We start from the raw sequence: 16,923 nt of genomic DNA on the forward strand, positions 1-16,923 counted from the left end.
ATTAATTGATCTTTAAAATAATGACTCGATAATAATAATATTCAATTACACAAATTGACAATAGCTGTCACGCAACAGTGATATAAGTCCCTTCCCGTTTCCGAGACAACCGCCGCAGTTACATCATTATGTGTTCAGCATTAAAACAATGGGCAAAACATTTTTAGGTCGTCTAGTTCTATTAGTCATTTAACGAGTAATTACTAAAATAGCGTAATCTGAGAGCTGCGAATCGAGTTACTAAAATCATTTTTTTTCATGTCCAAGTGTGTGCGCTGTACACGAGCACTTTATTTTCCTTTTCTCCATAACACAGTGAGACAGATGTCCGACATGCCTGACTAAAAGATCAGACGCAGGATTTTTACTTGCACATACATGGATCATCTTTATTATTAGACAATCTAGGCTGATCGCCTGCATTGTTTAAAGTTCAAACTTGGAAACAATATTTTTTCAAAGCGAGTATCGAACCTACTACCTCCAAGAGCCACGCTCTGAACCACTGAATCACTGAGGCATTTATTTTTAAATAACATCTGTTTGAGCTTATATTCTTAAGCTTTTAATGTAAATCAAAGTAACTAATAATACTCATAGCGTTAACTAAGTGAATGCTTAAAGACTAGCGTACCTAATTTAGAACTTTATTTATGCTCAAATCTACGTTTTTCACATACAATACTCTATATCTATGTCTACCTTCGGCGAGCGTGTTGGTCATTTAGGCCTATATTATGTTAATATTATGTATCGAAATTATGCAAGTATGCCACAATTTGAATACTGGGCCGATATTATATAACGCGTTAAATGTAATGCAAACAAAAGAATAAATTATATATATCAAAATATGTACGCTGATTCTACTATATTCTATTTCATTGCAATATTAATGCAGCCTCGTCCTTTTGTTTTATCTGGTTAGTTATGAACTGCTGAACGGTTTTGCTGATTGTATACAAAAATTTTTGTTCGTCGTTTGACAACGTTTCTGTCAATATTCTGATATGACATGTGCAACACCTCTGTTTTTGGTCGGATTATAATGTTTTGCTATATTATGTGACATGGTCCCTCTGCTCCAACCTTTGCGTAATATTCCCTATTGATAAAAACCTCAAAAGAAAAACGTTCTATACAAAGTAGGTATGTAACGTAACAAAGTTGTATTAATATTGCAGTAAAACAGTAGAATCAGGGTATAGATAAAGATCGTGTATAACTGTATATGAATGCTTTATCTCTGTTTAACGGCGATACTAAGCATTTCGTTATTTTCTTAGATTATTAATCGAGGTGCGATTGGCAGTGTCACGATGATTTAAGGGCAAAGGTGCAGATTTTTACGTAATCTTAAAGCGTCAACGTGTCGTTTCTCCGTTTGTTTGTTTCGGGAAAGGCTCGAAAAGAAAAACTGATTTATAGGTTTAACTTTTTAAGCGATGTTTTACTTGTCGCTGTATGGAAATAGATAACCTCTCTTCTAAAACATATTTTAATTAGTAAGTATGTATTACATTTTTGTTACCTATCAAAAACTGATATTATATTCCTTACTCATCTTATATATAAAATTCTCGTGTCACAATGTTAGTTAGCGTACTCCTCCGAAACGGCTTTACTGATTTTTACAAAATTTTATACGCATATTCAGTAGGTCTGAGAATCGGCTACTAGCCACTTTTTATATCTATTGGTAAGTGCATTTGTTGAATAAATAATAGTAAATTATTACAACTCGAGACTGACGGCGACCATTGTTTGTGCGACGGGATAGCGATGGACGGTGTTGCCATGGTGACATACTTATTTAGTCACTTCGATAAAATAATATGGGCGAAATACTTTATAGTGCAAAACAACATTTGCCGGGACAGCTAGTATCTGTATAATATAGTTCATCATAACAATTTTTATTTTAAAGACATGATTTTCCTTCTATAGTTCTATATATTTTTGTTGTATCAAAAAAAAATTTTTTTTTATGAAATAAGGGGGGCAAACGAGCAAACGGGTCAAGTGCGTTGCCGACCTTTTAAGAGGGAATAGGGTAATAGGGGAGGGTAGGGAAGGGAAGGGAATAGTTGAGGGTAGGGAAGGGAATAGGGTAGAGGTTAGGGGATTGGGCCTCCGGTAAACTCACTCACTCGGCGAAACACAGCGCAAGCGCTGTTTCACGCCGGTTTTCTGTGAGAACGTGGAATTTATCCGGTCGAGCCGGCCCATTCGTGCCGAAGCATGGCTCTCCCACGTAAATTTTATATTCCGCTTTATAATATTAGTATAGATTATCTTCTTAAATATATAATTCTACTAGGTGTCCCGCGCGGCTTCGCCCGCGAGGAATTTTACGGAAACCGTACATTTTCCCTTAAAAATAGCTCTTATGTCCCTACTACCTTCACTTGGTCTACTCTATATCTGTGCCAAATATTGCCATAAAAATTGCTCGTAACTTCCCCCGTTTTTACCACATTTTCCTAAGTTTCTTCGGTCGTATTAGTCTTGGCCTATAGTCCTACTCGATAAATAAGCTATCTAACACTGAAATAAGTTTTTAAATCGGACCTGTAGTTCCTGAGATTAACGCGTTCAAGCAAACATACTCTTCAGGTTTATAATATTAGGTAGGTATAGATTTTTTTGATTATCGCTTGACAAACTCGAGTCTCGATCTAAAATACTATGAAAAGTACTAATAACAGGGTCATAAGTCATAACCATGGGACGATGTATGGTATAATATGATAGTGATGATGATGATGATGATGAATTTAATTTGCATAGTAGCATATGCTTTCCGTTCTTAAAACAACGCCGAAACTCCCAAACTTGTGTCTATGTCGTAGGATGATTTGATAAATCCGTGTTTTCGCGAAATCCCTAGAATTTTCGCGAAAACACGGATTTATCAAATCATCCTACGATGTCGTAGGATGATTTGATAAATCGAATTTTCGCGAAAATTCTAGGGATTTCGCGAAAACACGGATTTATCAAATCATCCTACGACATCTATAAAGAATCAGGATCTTTTTAGATACAAGCTTTGTATCTAAAAAGATCCTTTCAGCACCTTCCGAACCACGGTATACCAGGTATACCTCGGTGCAAAATCTTACTTGTTGCTAGCATATGCTTAGAATACTTCTCATGAAAATGAAGTCACCACATGTTACCCTATAAATTTTGAGAAGTTCCCTCGATTACTTATGGATCCTTCATCAGATCACCACTTTTGTGAATATAATACCAAATTGGAATGATACCCTATATACCAAAAGAAAAATTTTGAAAATCGGTTAACGAACGGCGGAGTAATCGTTGAATATAAAAAGACGAACATAACACCTCCCCCATTTTGAAAGTCGGTTAAAATTGTAGCCTATGTGTTATTCTGATGTATATTATTGTCAAGTTTCATTAAAATCCGTTCAGAAGTTTTTGCGTGAAAGAGTAACAAACATCCATACATCCATACATCCATACATCTATACATCCAAACAAACTAATATTAAGTAGGAAGGATAGTAAGATAGTAGGATTCTACATTCTCAGTGTCACAAACATTGACACAAGTCATTTAAATTATTTTATAATTATTTAAATAAAACTTATAATAATAAATCCATGCTATTATTATAAATGCGAAAGTGTGTCTGTCTGTTTGCTTCTTTACATCTTCACGTCTAAACCGTTGAACCGATTTTAATAAAATTTTGTTATGGTGATACTTTAAGAAACGGAAAAGGACATAGGATACTTTTTATCTAGGAAAACGTACAGTTCCCGCATAATAAACTAATTTTGGAGCAACGGAGTTGTGGGCTTATAAGGGGACAAACGAGCAAACGGGTCACCTGATGGAAAGCAAATTTTTTTTTAATTTTTATTTATTTCAAAAAACTTAAAAACTAATACATTAAAACCTTATACATTAAAACCAAACCAAAGTTCTAGTAAACGCTCATTAACATTTTTAGTATACATGCAAGAGTCTTAGGCATTGTTAACTTCCGTCGACCATGGACACTCGCAGCATCAGAAGGGCTGCAGGTGCGTTGCCGGCCTTTTAAGAGGGAAAAGGGTAATAGGGGAGGATAGGGAAGAGAATAGGGGAGGGTAGGGAAGGGAATAAGGGAGGGTAAGGAAGGAAATAGGGGAGGGTAGGGAAGGGAAAAAAGTAGGGGATTGGGCCTCCGGTAAACTCACTCACTCGGCGAAACACAGCGCTGTTTCACGCCGGTTTTCTGTGAGCCCGTGGTATTTCTCCGGTCTAGCCAGCCCATTCGTGCCGAAGCATGGCTCTCCCACGTCAGAAAGGCTTCATCTAGTAACAACATAATAAAATTTTTCGATAATGTAGCATGACCAACAGGTTTATGTTTCTAATTAAAATAAAAACACGGTTGAAAAACCACGGATTAATTAACGAATGATTAGAACAACGGTACCACTGACGCAAGTTGACGAAAATAAATCAAAATAATCTAAAACAAATCTTAAAATGTTTTACAGCTTCCATGTAAAACTTTAAAGAAAAAAAATTAAATGATTTTTAGGAACGTAAACGTAAAAACAAAATATGTGTGAATGTCTTGAATTACTTATATATTTTTTTCTTAAAACAATCGTTTTGTTTTGTAAGATATAACTTTATTTTTTAAATAACAATTGCAAATGTGTTACACTCAATTACATCAACGTTACCGATTGCTATTTAAGAATCAATAGCCACAGTAAAACGAAACCAGTTTAATAACAACTAGTTTAATTATACAACAAGAAATTAACACGAATTACGCCGATGACATCACAGTTACGAGCGAAAATGAAAGTGGATAGACGAAAGTGGTCGGGGAAGTGGGCCGGAGATAAGTAGAGCGGCCCACTAACCATAGACTAAATGTTAATGGCATACATTTTTCTTAATTGCGTTTTAGAGCGTGAATTTTGGTAATCTTGACCTTAAAGTTTTATTTCCTGATATTAAAAAGTTAACCCAAAAGATTATAAAATTGGGGCAGTGTAGAGTATTAAAATTTAACACACATAAAAATATGTCTTTCGCTAACATTAGTTGAAGAAATTGAAATATACTTATGGCCTGTTTCACCGCTTCCTGATAAGGTGACCGATAGGGTTATTTGACAGATTTTCCAAACTGCATCTGTCAAATTAAGTGGTGGATAGCCTTACCAGGAAGCGGTGAAACAGGCCCTTAGACTTGCAACGTATTAACAGAAAGCTACGGTAATTTGGTTTCGTTATGGTTTCATTGTTCATATTTGATCTATAGATTGATATTACTATAGTAATAAAGATAGTGAAATTTCTCACCGAGCTATTGCGAAACAAACCGGTGTTTTCTGGAGCAAGGTCGGGTGAAGATGGCCGCCAAGCCAAGATGGAGTCACGTCAAATGTCAATTGATTCGCGCCAAAAAATGGGCTACTCTACTCTGATATACATTATGATAAGACCTGTGACCTATGTACTATGATAGATAACAACCGTATAAACACGGTTTGAATAGATTGGCGTATAAGAATAATTGTATACTTAACATAATCTACCTACGTAATAATAAGCTTTTCATTAGGTTAAACTTACTTAATCTTGGTATTTCAAGCGCATTTTGAAATTTATACGTGGGAGAGCCATGCTTCGGCACGAATGGGCCGGCTCGATCGGAGAAATACCACGTTCTCACAAAAAACCAGCGTGAAACAGCGTTTGCGCTGTGTTTCGCCGAGTGAGTGAGTTTACCGGAGGATCAATCCCCTACCCTATTCCCTTCCCTACTCTCCCCTATTCCCTACCCTTCCCATCCCTACCCTCCCCTATTACCCTATTCCCCCTTAAAAGGCTGGCAACGCACCTGCAGCTCTGCTGATGCTGCGAGTGTCCATGGGCAACGGAAGTTGCTTTCCATGAGGTCACCCGTTTGCTCGTTTGCCCCCTTATTTCATAAAAAATAAAAAAATTAACGTAGAATTATTCATCACATTTATAAATAACTAATAGCTTCTTTAATACTTTTTTGATATTACCAATATATTATTTACCAAAAACATTAGATCATAACGAATCACGATCGTATTAATTATTTAAAAGAGTTCATTGGTCTCTGTTTCAAATACATAATATGAATTGTACTTCTATTTTAAGAGTTTAACCACCATTCCCACGGTGCTGATGTTGAAATTTTTTTCTATAGAAGCCAATAAGTAGCATCCGGCGATAGAGCCTATCATTTGCGGTTATCTTAATAGCTTGTAATTGTTAATAGGTTGATTTATGAGATAGATACATATGCTAAAATACTCATTTGCTATGGCAATTAAGGAAAATACCTTATGGCGAAATTAAGCCTTCTTCTCGCCGTAGGAAGCTAATAACAAATTAATTGTACGTCACAGCCTGCCATCGTAAATTTACCGCGACAGCCATAAGGAAGGAAAATTTGGTAATCCTCTCGTATAAAGGCACAAAATAAAATAATTTTTATGGCCGTCAAAATCTCATGAAATCCTTAAATTATGATTTTATTATGTAGTAAAGCTCGGGTAAAATGAATTTGAAGAGTTTGGAGTTATTCGCATGTTAATGTAATTTTGAGTAATGGATTTTTTATTGTAAGGCTAACAGTTTACAAATGTTTAGATATTAAATCTGACATAAGAAAAAATATGGGTATAAAAACGTTTTGCTGTGGTAAAAACGCAAGCTTATGTGTTTATTTTGGACTTTGTGTCAGCAAAATATTCTTTTACGAATACTATAAATAAACTAAAATTCTGCGATAATATCATTTAAGTATCAGCTGGTCATTTTAAGTCTAAAAGTAGTTAAAAAATACAAAAACGTTTAGATCTAATTCCTACACGATCACGTCATTTGAACCAATTGATATAATCAAACTACTTTAACTGTCTGGTGCGACATTAAGTACTAGAGTCTAGAAACTTTAAGGTCTGTAAGCGCGCAACCACATTGTGTTGGTACGTCACAGCTCCGTCGAAAACCAAAAATGTTTAATGTTAAAAATATACACATTTATAAAATTGTATACTAGAAATTCATTCTTTTATCGTTCCACCAATACTTATTACAAAGGATTTTTCGAAATAGATTTATTGAATGTATCCCTTAACACACTAAAGAATAAGCTTAAAGTTATGTTAACTTCCTAATTTCTATGTTTAAGTAATCTTTATATTTCATCTCATGTCTCACTGTTAACTGTATACACTTAACATATTATTAAGTATCTAATTTTGTTTTCTTTGAGTACCAATAACTTTTTCTCTAATGTATTTGTATAATTCTTGGGCACTCTAGGTCTTTAATCTTAATTATTGTAAACTTAATGTAAATTGTATGTTACATATATGATTGTTGCCATAATAAATAAATTTAAAAAAATTATGTGACGTTCATGCGTTGCGTATTGGATGTGGTGTTCTGATGAAAGAACCGTCAAAGTCTCAAAAGTATCTCGTATTTTGTGCTATAAATTAGTACCGTACAACCGTTTCGACGTTCCGTACCGCAACACACTAGGGATGGGCGTTGATTGAACGAACCGCTTTATTTAGAGAAGACACTATAGAGCCGTTGTCCCCTGTTTCCTCCCTAGATAATGTCGGTAGAGTTTTTTTTCCTGAATATTTTTGGCCACTATTAGCATGTCCCTATTTTTTCTTTCTTTTCATAATTTAATAAACATAAAAAAGATATGAACGTTCAAAAACCCAAAAAATGGCCAGATTTTCAGCTATGTTCGAACATACAGAAAACAAATTTGGCTAGATTATCCAAAAAAAAAACATAGGAACACAGCTCAAGCCTTGTTTTAATTTTTAATGAAAAAAGTACTTAAATCGGTAAAGTTTTGGAGAAAAAATAAGGGAACAACGAATCGTTGATTTTCTGTTCTTTTATTAGATCAAGCCGCAGTTGTCTCTATCGCGCTCTGCGGGGGGAGCAACAGCAATAGATTTTACAAATACTTGTTTTTCGTTTCTGTAGCCCTTGGTGTATTCTCTTAAACTGTTTATTAGTCATGAACGGGTAAACTAGTTTAGCGCCTACTGATAAACTGGTTTATGCGTGAACGGTTGCCATGCCGACATGAATGCCGGAACGGTGCGTGCGACAGAGACGCGATCGACGGACTTAATTAAATATTACATACTTAATTAAATATAATTTTAAATATTTAATTAAGTATTTAAATGTAAAATTTCAAGAATAAACCTGCCTGCCAGTCCTGAACCTGGCAAAAGTATGAAGGGAAATTCGTTTCCACCGCTCACAGAGTCGTTCGTCGTCATCACTCGTCGCGTCGATCAGCAAACGATAACAAGTTTGTCAAAATAGTTAATGCTGAAAGTCGTTTAGTTACAAAACTACTTTGTTTGTCAACTAGTTTACGATGAACGATAAACAGTCTCGTTTCGTTGACCGAAAAAGCGTCGACGATCCACCACTACAACACTAAGGAACAGCAAGTCTTGTTCTAACCGCCGTACAACTGCTGCGCTCAAACCGCCAATGTGACAAAGCCCTACGTAGGCAGACATACCGCGCCTGCGGTATCTACATCCAGTGTACCTACAGTACCTAGTGCAGTGGGTTACCTAACATTTCCTGCTCGAACTAGAATTACGCTCTTGATTCGGCTCAGACAGTCGCTGCAAACGGGAAAGTGGTTGCGCAACACATTGTTTTGTGCCAATACTGGATTTCTTCACACGGGTGTCAATCATGGGTTCTCAGTTCTCTCTTGGAGGCTTAAAGGTGCGCTGAGATTCGCGTGACTGTGACCGAACTGGGGATGGATCGCTCGGAAGTTGTGACAGATAATAACCATGTACATTGTATATATCTGCAAAGCTTACACACTCTTATTAAATGCCATGAATAAAGTCACGTCTGATCTATGCATCTTTTTACCCACCGCTCAAAATTAAGTACAAGCTCCTGATTAAATATGCAGGGCCTGTTTTAAAGTTTAGTAAGAATAAAGTTTGTATTATTGCATAATCTGTTTTTTAGCTTGATACAAAGTAAGCGGCAACAAATGTTTTCAATAAGCTATCCAGTACTTATTTGAAGTAAATATGAATATAATATGCTGAATATTTGCTAATTATATTTCGTAGTAAAATGTGGACATACATTAATATTAATTAAATATAACTATTATGATTAAACAACGATTTACTGCTAAAAATATTTGTTCAGGAAAGGTTGGGTACAGGTAAGAGATGATCGCTCTCGTTAGTCAAAACGCGTTAAAGTCTTTTACAGCGCGTAGCGGTGCGTAGTATCTAGAGCTGTTATAGTATTCCAGAGGGCCTAGACAAGCGGCAAGCGATTATTATCATAAACGCCAACGCCAACGCCACAAAATGTTTGGGATTTGACATTGATATTCGCTAGCGAAGCGATGACATATTATGTCAAATCGCATACATTTTGTTAGCGTTTACGATAATCGCTTGCCACTTGTCTACTAGGGCTGAACAGAACAATAATCTTAATATATTATGTAAAATGTTTGTTTTGTTTTTGCAACATTGTATTTTTTACTATTACCATCATCATCATTTTCAAATTAAAAAGTCACCGTTTAGCAGATTAGAGAATGGTGTTTTTTTTCCTTAAGTAGACATGAAAAATGTCTCCAATCAATTTTGATCAGTCATTAGTTAACTATGATGTATTGTGGCAGTTATGCCACAGTTACACAATGGTGTGTGCTGGCCACAACGATCATTTGTTTCTGAACTTTCTTACGACCTTTGCGACCACTTCCGACTAGACTATAATGACTCACAGCTTTATGCAGCTCGCGAATTACATTCAAACAAATCTAGACCTTACTACGACGCGTTTCAGTATATTTTTCTTAAATACTCTATATCTATTATATTATCAATGGTCCAGCTTTAACAATAGTTTGCCAATAACTGACCCCAAGCTGCGACAGATCTAAAATCAATCTTGTTACAGAACAATAGAACCTATTATTCTTTATCACTACAATTATTTGCAAAATTCAAAGCAATTTGGTGTTTATTGCCGTAGTAATAAGGAAGTGATTGGTTTGCAGTTCCCAAGTGAATGGATTAGCCGAATGTGTGGTTATTGTGTGGTAATAAACAGTTCCTATTCCAATTTCGAGAGCAAGGACCCCAGATGTGGGTCAGTTTGGCACGCGATTGTCACTGTACCTAGGTCCTAGCATGACCTGCACCATGCTATGTCCGGCTTATGTACTTCACATTGTTTTTAGATACAGTCGGAGGTTACAGGTTCAGTTTTTCATCAATCTGATCCATCAATCTGGTAAATATTGACGCGAAACTGGACGTCTAACCCACGGATCGATAGACTGATAATTTTTTTATTATGTACTTTTTAGCCATCAACCATAAATCTGGCGTCAATCTCAGATTGATAGACTAAACTGATGCCAGATAGAACCTGTGTAACCTAACATCACGGACCAACTTTAGTAAACAATGACTGTTGAATATATTATATTTTTTTATTTCGAAAAAAATTGACTATGCAACCGGAGAAGACAAAATATATTACAACGTCTTTATCACTACATAGAACAAAACGGAGTCGCTTTTCCACTGCTCGTCGCTATACTTGCTTAGAAAGCAAGTACGGACCTTTGAAGTTTGAACCCTTGACACTACGCAATGGATTTCGATGCGTTTTTTTTAGTAGAGGTCGTATGTACCATCGATGAAATTGATTCCTAGGCAGTTGACAGACCAATGCCATTTGGTCGAATCATGTCAATTCAATGTTAATTGTGATCGGTCTGCTGGGTTTGACGTAACGCGACCAAACTACGTAGGTCCCCCGTCTGCTTAGGAATCAACTTCTCTGATAGTAAGTACGTTTATACGGATGTCGCGGGTCAGTCAGTTAAAAATAAGTAGGTATATAAACATATGTACTCGTAAATACCATATTTTCTGTAGTAACTACAGTAACTTATATGATTCTGTTCCGTCCGTGATTATTCAGATATCACTTATCAGTGAATTGTAACATGTGCCCGGCAATGCGGATTGTATGACTGTCATTATAAGAATTCTCTTTATAAGGACAAATATTCGTAATTTTCAACATTTTGATCGTATTTGTTAAAGCATACTTTTAATTTTCTGTTACATACTTAAAGTTTGAATTAATTACACTACAAAATTGTTACCGTTTTTTATATTACATTATAGGAGGTAAATAACATAAGGCTTGCGGGCTAAGGGTCAGTTCACATTGCAATGGGATGCATTGGATTGCATGATGGGATGCGATGCGATTAAATGAGTCATTTGTAATTAGAACTTAGGCAAGTCAAGTTCAATATATATATTCATATTGTGTAAATAAAGTTCAGTTTCGAATGGCTCATTTAAAAATTGCATCATCTCATGACGTTGCAATGCGAACCGACCCTAACACGAAATACAATAGATAATATTTTATTATCAGACTTTTACAGACACAAATATATAAATAAATGGACTAGTAATAATAGGTAAACAAAACTTTATCTCTGACAACTAAAAATATTAATCATAAATCATAATATAAAGTTCACTAGATTAGTCCAGCCTTCCTAATATAAATCTACTTTCTTCTAGACAAACTAGTTTACTAAACTCAGCCGTTACATAATGTAGAATAAGCAGCGACGTAACTGTATCATTTGCATAAATCGTTACAGGAGATTCTTACTTACGATAATTAAAATAAGATTGATATTCCTTTGATCAAATTTAATTTATGGAGCTCGTAGGTTTGATTTATATTGAGAGCCTTGTCATCCTTACATTTCTTTTATCATCTAGTACGTCTATTAATAGTAGTGAGGTAAACCCGATGAAGAATGCACTGAGCAATAAGCTAAAACAAAAAGCAATAAGACCTCAAAAACTCAGTCATTCATGGCCTTTATGAAGGAGATAGTATTATATTTAACCTGGAGTTAATTTGTGTTATCTATCTGTGCCAGTAAATAAGACTGTCCTTTGGAGTTGGATCTGTAGTTTCGCTATCAAAAACAACCTTGGCTTCCAGCTCTAACTTCTACAAAGAAAGTGCCAAGTACAAAAGTATAAATTAAGAGAAATACACCCGACTCACAAGGAACTTCGTATGATCCGAAAAAGACAGGAAAAACAAAATGCCAGGTTATCCTGCCACCAGGATATTACTATCCTGCGGATAGCAAACGTTCATAAAAGCTGCGATGTATGCTCGCGAGAAAGGCGCCGGTACTATTGACCGAGACCAAGGCAACCGACTTAACGACAATGACATTCAAACAAAATCTCCAATACGGATATGTGATATTCCAAACTAAACTGATAAGATTAAGAGTTTTTATAATCCGTTTTGCCTGCGACTTAGCCTGAACAAATTGATGTGATCTTTCCTTATATACTACTGTGACTGTCATAATTATTTTTAAGATCAAAAGGTTTATCTAACTGTTTTATTATGTACGACTATTTACTTAAGAGTGTATTAAGTATAAGAATATTTTCGTGATTCACTCAAAAACCTTGTAAATTGCAATATTGTTAATGTTGAAAAATGTACAGATTAAATTAAATGTTACAATCACCAGTTCTTAAAAAAGATAAAGTATTGCAGGTAAATACGATTTTTACCAAACTAGTTTTATTATGAAACAAAAATCTGGCGATCAGCGGACCAGTCACCGAACAGGAAATAAGTCAGATGTTTAAGATGGCATATTCAAAAGATTAAAAACACGAATGGGCCTCGTCCTCGGGGCGCTACATTCTAGAATTATCATATTTTATGTCTGATTCTGTTTCGGTAGTCACTACAATAGTTGTCGATGAATTTAAAGAACGAGATTATGATTATTTACATATTATGCAAATTGAATCTGTATTTGCTGAATTGACGGTTGATCAATCAGGTAGTTGGAGGCAGTTTTATGACACAATAATGGGGAAATAAGGCCCAGCGAATGAGGCCGCAATCTGTAACTTGTTAAATTTTAAAGTTTCCGACCAAAATTGACTAACTCTATTTGGCATTCAAAGTCATTATCTAGACATAGATCCACTTTATATATCCTCAACATGTGGTTATCGCTATTCTTAAAATTTCCTTATAAATTATAATTATATGCGTCTAAAAAGTTTTGTTGCTTTTCACTGTATGCTAATTTCCTATTTCTATTGTTTCAGATTCACGAGCACATGACCCCGGATGAGCTCAGAAACGTGTTCCACGTGGAGCACCAAAGCCACGTGCCTCAGTACCACCTAGTCCACCTCACGCACCACCTCGCCAGGCGGAACATCCCCACCTCCCACCCCAGCAACTTCCACACGCCCAACAGCGGGAAGGTCGCCCACGACAAGATCAGCGACTGGAAGAATCCTCCCTCGCTCCTCAACGACGAGATGTTCGTCAAGGCCAAGGATCTGATCAAGGACGTGGACATCATCGGCGACCTGAACCTGACAGTGCCGGTGGAGTTTGACGTGTCGAATTCCAGTGAGAGTGTTAGTGACAGTGAGTTCGGTGACACGGAGCACGCGGTGGAAAACCAGGACCCGGACGTGCACAGGCTCCAGTTCGAGGCGTTCGGGAAGAAGCTGAACCTGACCCTGCGGCGGCAGGAGGGGCTGGTGAAGAAGGACGGCCTGAGGATGTGGCGGGTGCTCACCAACGAGTCGCAGCCCCACGGCGTCGACTACGAGGAAACGACGACGGTAAGTCCTAGTTTCTTTTAGACGGCAAGTTATTTCTTCCAAAACAACTATGGGCTTATCTCATAATATAGCTGTGAGTGTGTAGTCCTTTTATTTTAATGGGGATTGTCCATTTTTTTTTAATTTTGCTCATTACAAAAACATTTCGAGGAATAAGGTCAGTGATCGTTTTTCTGTATATACCTAAACGAAAAAAATACACATTAGTTACTTATATTTTTTAACAAATATGTTTACCCTTTGTTTGACCTTCAATGGCGTTAAATTAGCAATAAATTCGACCAACATTACGTTTCGAACTTTTGGTAAGCTTCTCGTATCAGCTTTCACATAATGAGAACTTGCATTTGACGAATCAGCCATTATAAATAAGCTTGAAAGGAAAAAAAACATACTGCAGAGGTCAATTATTGGCCGCTGAAATTGATGACGTCAGAGCGAAACTTTAAAAATTTATTGAACAAAAAACTAGCCAATGAATTTAAAAATTATTTAATTTATATTCTTAAAATACCCTATTTTAACGAAAAAAAAAAGTACATGTGATTTTTTTTGGACAATGCCCATTATCTAATCTATATATATAAAACTCAAAGGTGACTAAATGATTGACATAGTGATCTATCAACGCTTACCCCAAACCACTGGACGGATCGGGCTGAAATTTGGCATGCAGGTAAATGTTATGACGTAGGCATCCGCTAAGAAAGGATTTTGATAAATTCCAACCCCAAGGGGTTCAAATAGGGGATGAAAGTTTGTATATAATAATACTTCTTAACGCGAGCGAAGCCGCGGGCAAAAGCTCGTTCCACACATATATTGTATAAGTATCCCTAAAATTACCTCTGCAACTCCATTGTCTGGCGCAATGAAAGGTTAATTGTTATGCTAATAGCTTTGAAATGGAAATTTGCATCGTTCAATGGAAGCCAATCGAACGTTTTCGATAATTTCTCATAATTGTAGCGACATCTCCGCTTCATAAACCACAATCAATAGTGAAATTGAACGCAAAACCGAGGCGATAATTAGATTCAATGTTATACAACTTATAGGGGACAATTGATATATAACGCTACTAGTAGTGATACTACTTCAGAGCATTTTAGTACTTATTTCTATGACTCGATGGGTTCGAACGGCTCGCAGGTATTGTTCGATCGTGAGCTCCGTACAGTCGATTGTTCTTTGGCAAAAAATGTGCTCTCCCAATGTGGTGGGTGAAAGCGTTCGCTCTTCCCACGAAGCCTTATCTAATGTCGGTGATATGATGAGAAATTAAATCGTACAGAGTTGCCATTGTGCAATTACGAACACGCGCCGGCTGATGCCACAGGCAACAGTTTAATACAGACATCAAATTAGTAACGGTTACCAACTGACCTACGTAATTTTGTTGAATATGGTAGACCTCTTTTAGCGTAAACATAATATCTAGAATTTTCTAAAAGTAGCAGCTAAGACTTTAATAATTTGTAACAAATATAATATTAGATATGTTCAAGGTATTTATTGTATGGAATAGATTTAAATAGAAGCTTCTACAACTATTTATATATTCTTGTTGGAAAAGTATTTAAGAGAAATTAAACGTGGGAAATGTTTTTCACAAAAACATTACTAATAAAGTACTCATAGCAACCTACTTGTTAAAACATAACTCACTTCACTATGTAAATGATAATAATAATTGTAAACACTAAATTCTGACCCCAGAACCGGATACACAACTTGCAACCAAAATCCTAGTGGCGTACCTGAATTTCAAAATTTATCGATAAATTGATAGATTGCGATACCAGCGGGTCAGCCGGAAGTTGCAACAGCCCTTCCAATTACCAGGCACTTTACAATGCAAATCAGGGCTCGGAATTCGTGTACGAGATATGTAGAGGGTAATGGTATGCGGATAGTGCCCGTACCCTGGCCGAGGTCGCGAAACGCGCGTTGGCTGATAAAAATATTTTACCAAAGGAAAGGTAATGAATTTTTCCTTACCAACTTACGGTGGTCAGGAGAATCTAGTTGACATTTTTATACGTACTTTAATGCTAGTATGTGTAATATTAATACCCGGTTTTTGAGGTATTTTAATGCGAGTTAATGCTTTGTCGTTAGCCAATCAAAAATGCTAGTGAAAATATGAACTCCCGTAATAAACACCTCAAAATCCGACCAATGTGTATAACGAACTAAATTGTAAACATTTGAAAAATAATTTTACTGGCCACAAATTTTATTTATTACCTTTATTATTTATTGTTTCGCAAAAATCATAAAGGAAGATCTTTCAAAAGGATCATCAATAATCAGATCGAGATAGGGATCTTCATTCATTAAACGTAATGTAGACATTAAGTAATAATCAATTACAGCTTACCCAGTTCACCGCTTTATACATTAAATAAGATAAAGTTTATTACTTACCACGATTAGGGTAAATTATTGTGTTAGATTAAGGCAATGACGCTAAATAATTTTCTGTAACGAGAAACTTTATGTTCGCCATTTGGGTACCAAAATATCCTACAGGATGCTTATAATGCGCTTTTGGGAGTGTGTATATATAATCAAACGACACGCAAAATCTGCATGTTTAGTTTTGGTTAGATTTATTTCACTTTTAATAAATAACTAACTTTGATTCTAAAGAAGGAGGAGTAAAACTCAACACTAATGACGCAACACCATTTTGCTTAGCAACATTATCAGGAGGGGGGGGGGGGGTTGGAGGGGCGCAGGCCCCAAGTACCGGCCGGGGGCAAAGCCTCCCGCATGTTAATCAAACGACACTCAAAATCTGTATGTTTAGTTAGATCCTAAAGGAGAATTAAAACTCAACACTAACGACGCAACATGTTTTTGCTTGGCAACATTACCAGGTGGTCGGGGGGGGGGGGGGGGGGGGGGGGGCGGCGCAGATGCTAAGTTTGAATAAGGCATATATATCTGCAAAAACCGTATTCAAATCGGATCAGTAGTTTTCGTGTTAAAGAAAAATGTTTTATACAAAATCTTGCCCCCTCTTTTGTCCCCTTAGAGGGGTGAGGGGAAATTTTTTATACACCAGATATTAAATTGGAAAATACAGTTTATAATATGATGTAAGTTTATTCAAGAAAAA

General features: G+C 36.2%; 1 protein-coding gene across 8 annotated transcripts in view; it reads left to right on the forward strand.

Moving 5' to 3' along the window:
- Nucleotides 1-16,923, forward strand: part of LOC121734375 (A disintegrin and metalloproteinase with thrombospondin motifs 1) — a 129,249-nt gene that overhangs the window by 69,551 nt on the left and 42,775 nt on the right. For all 8 annotated transcript variants that reach the window (XM_042124988.1, XM_042124952.1, XM_042124980.1 and 5 more), the window contains one exon: nucleotides 13,266-13,796. In XM_042124988.1, coding sequence (XP_041980922.1) covers nucleotides 13,266-13,796 — 531 coding nt within the window. The remainder of the gene's footprint in view (nucleotides 1-13,265; nucleotides 13,797-16,923) is intronic.

This window comes from Aricia agestis, chromosome 1, assembly GCF_905147365.1.
Source record: "Aricia agestis chromosome 1, ilAriAges1.1, whole genome shotgun sequence".
Taxonomy (NCBI): Eukaryota; Metazoa; Arthropoda; class Insecta; order Lepidoptera; family Lycaenidae; genus Aricia; species Aricia agestis.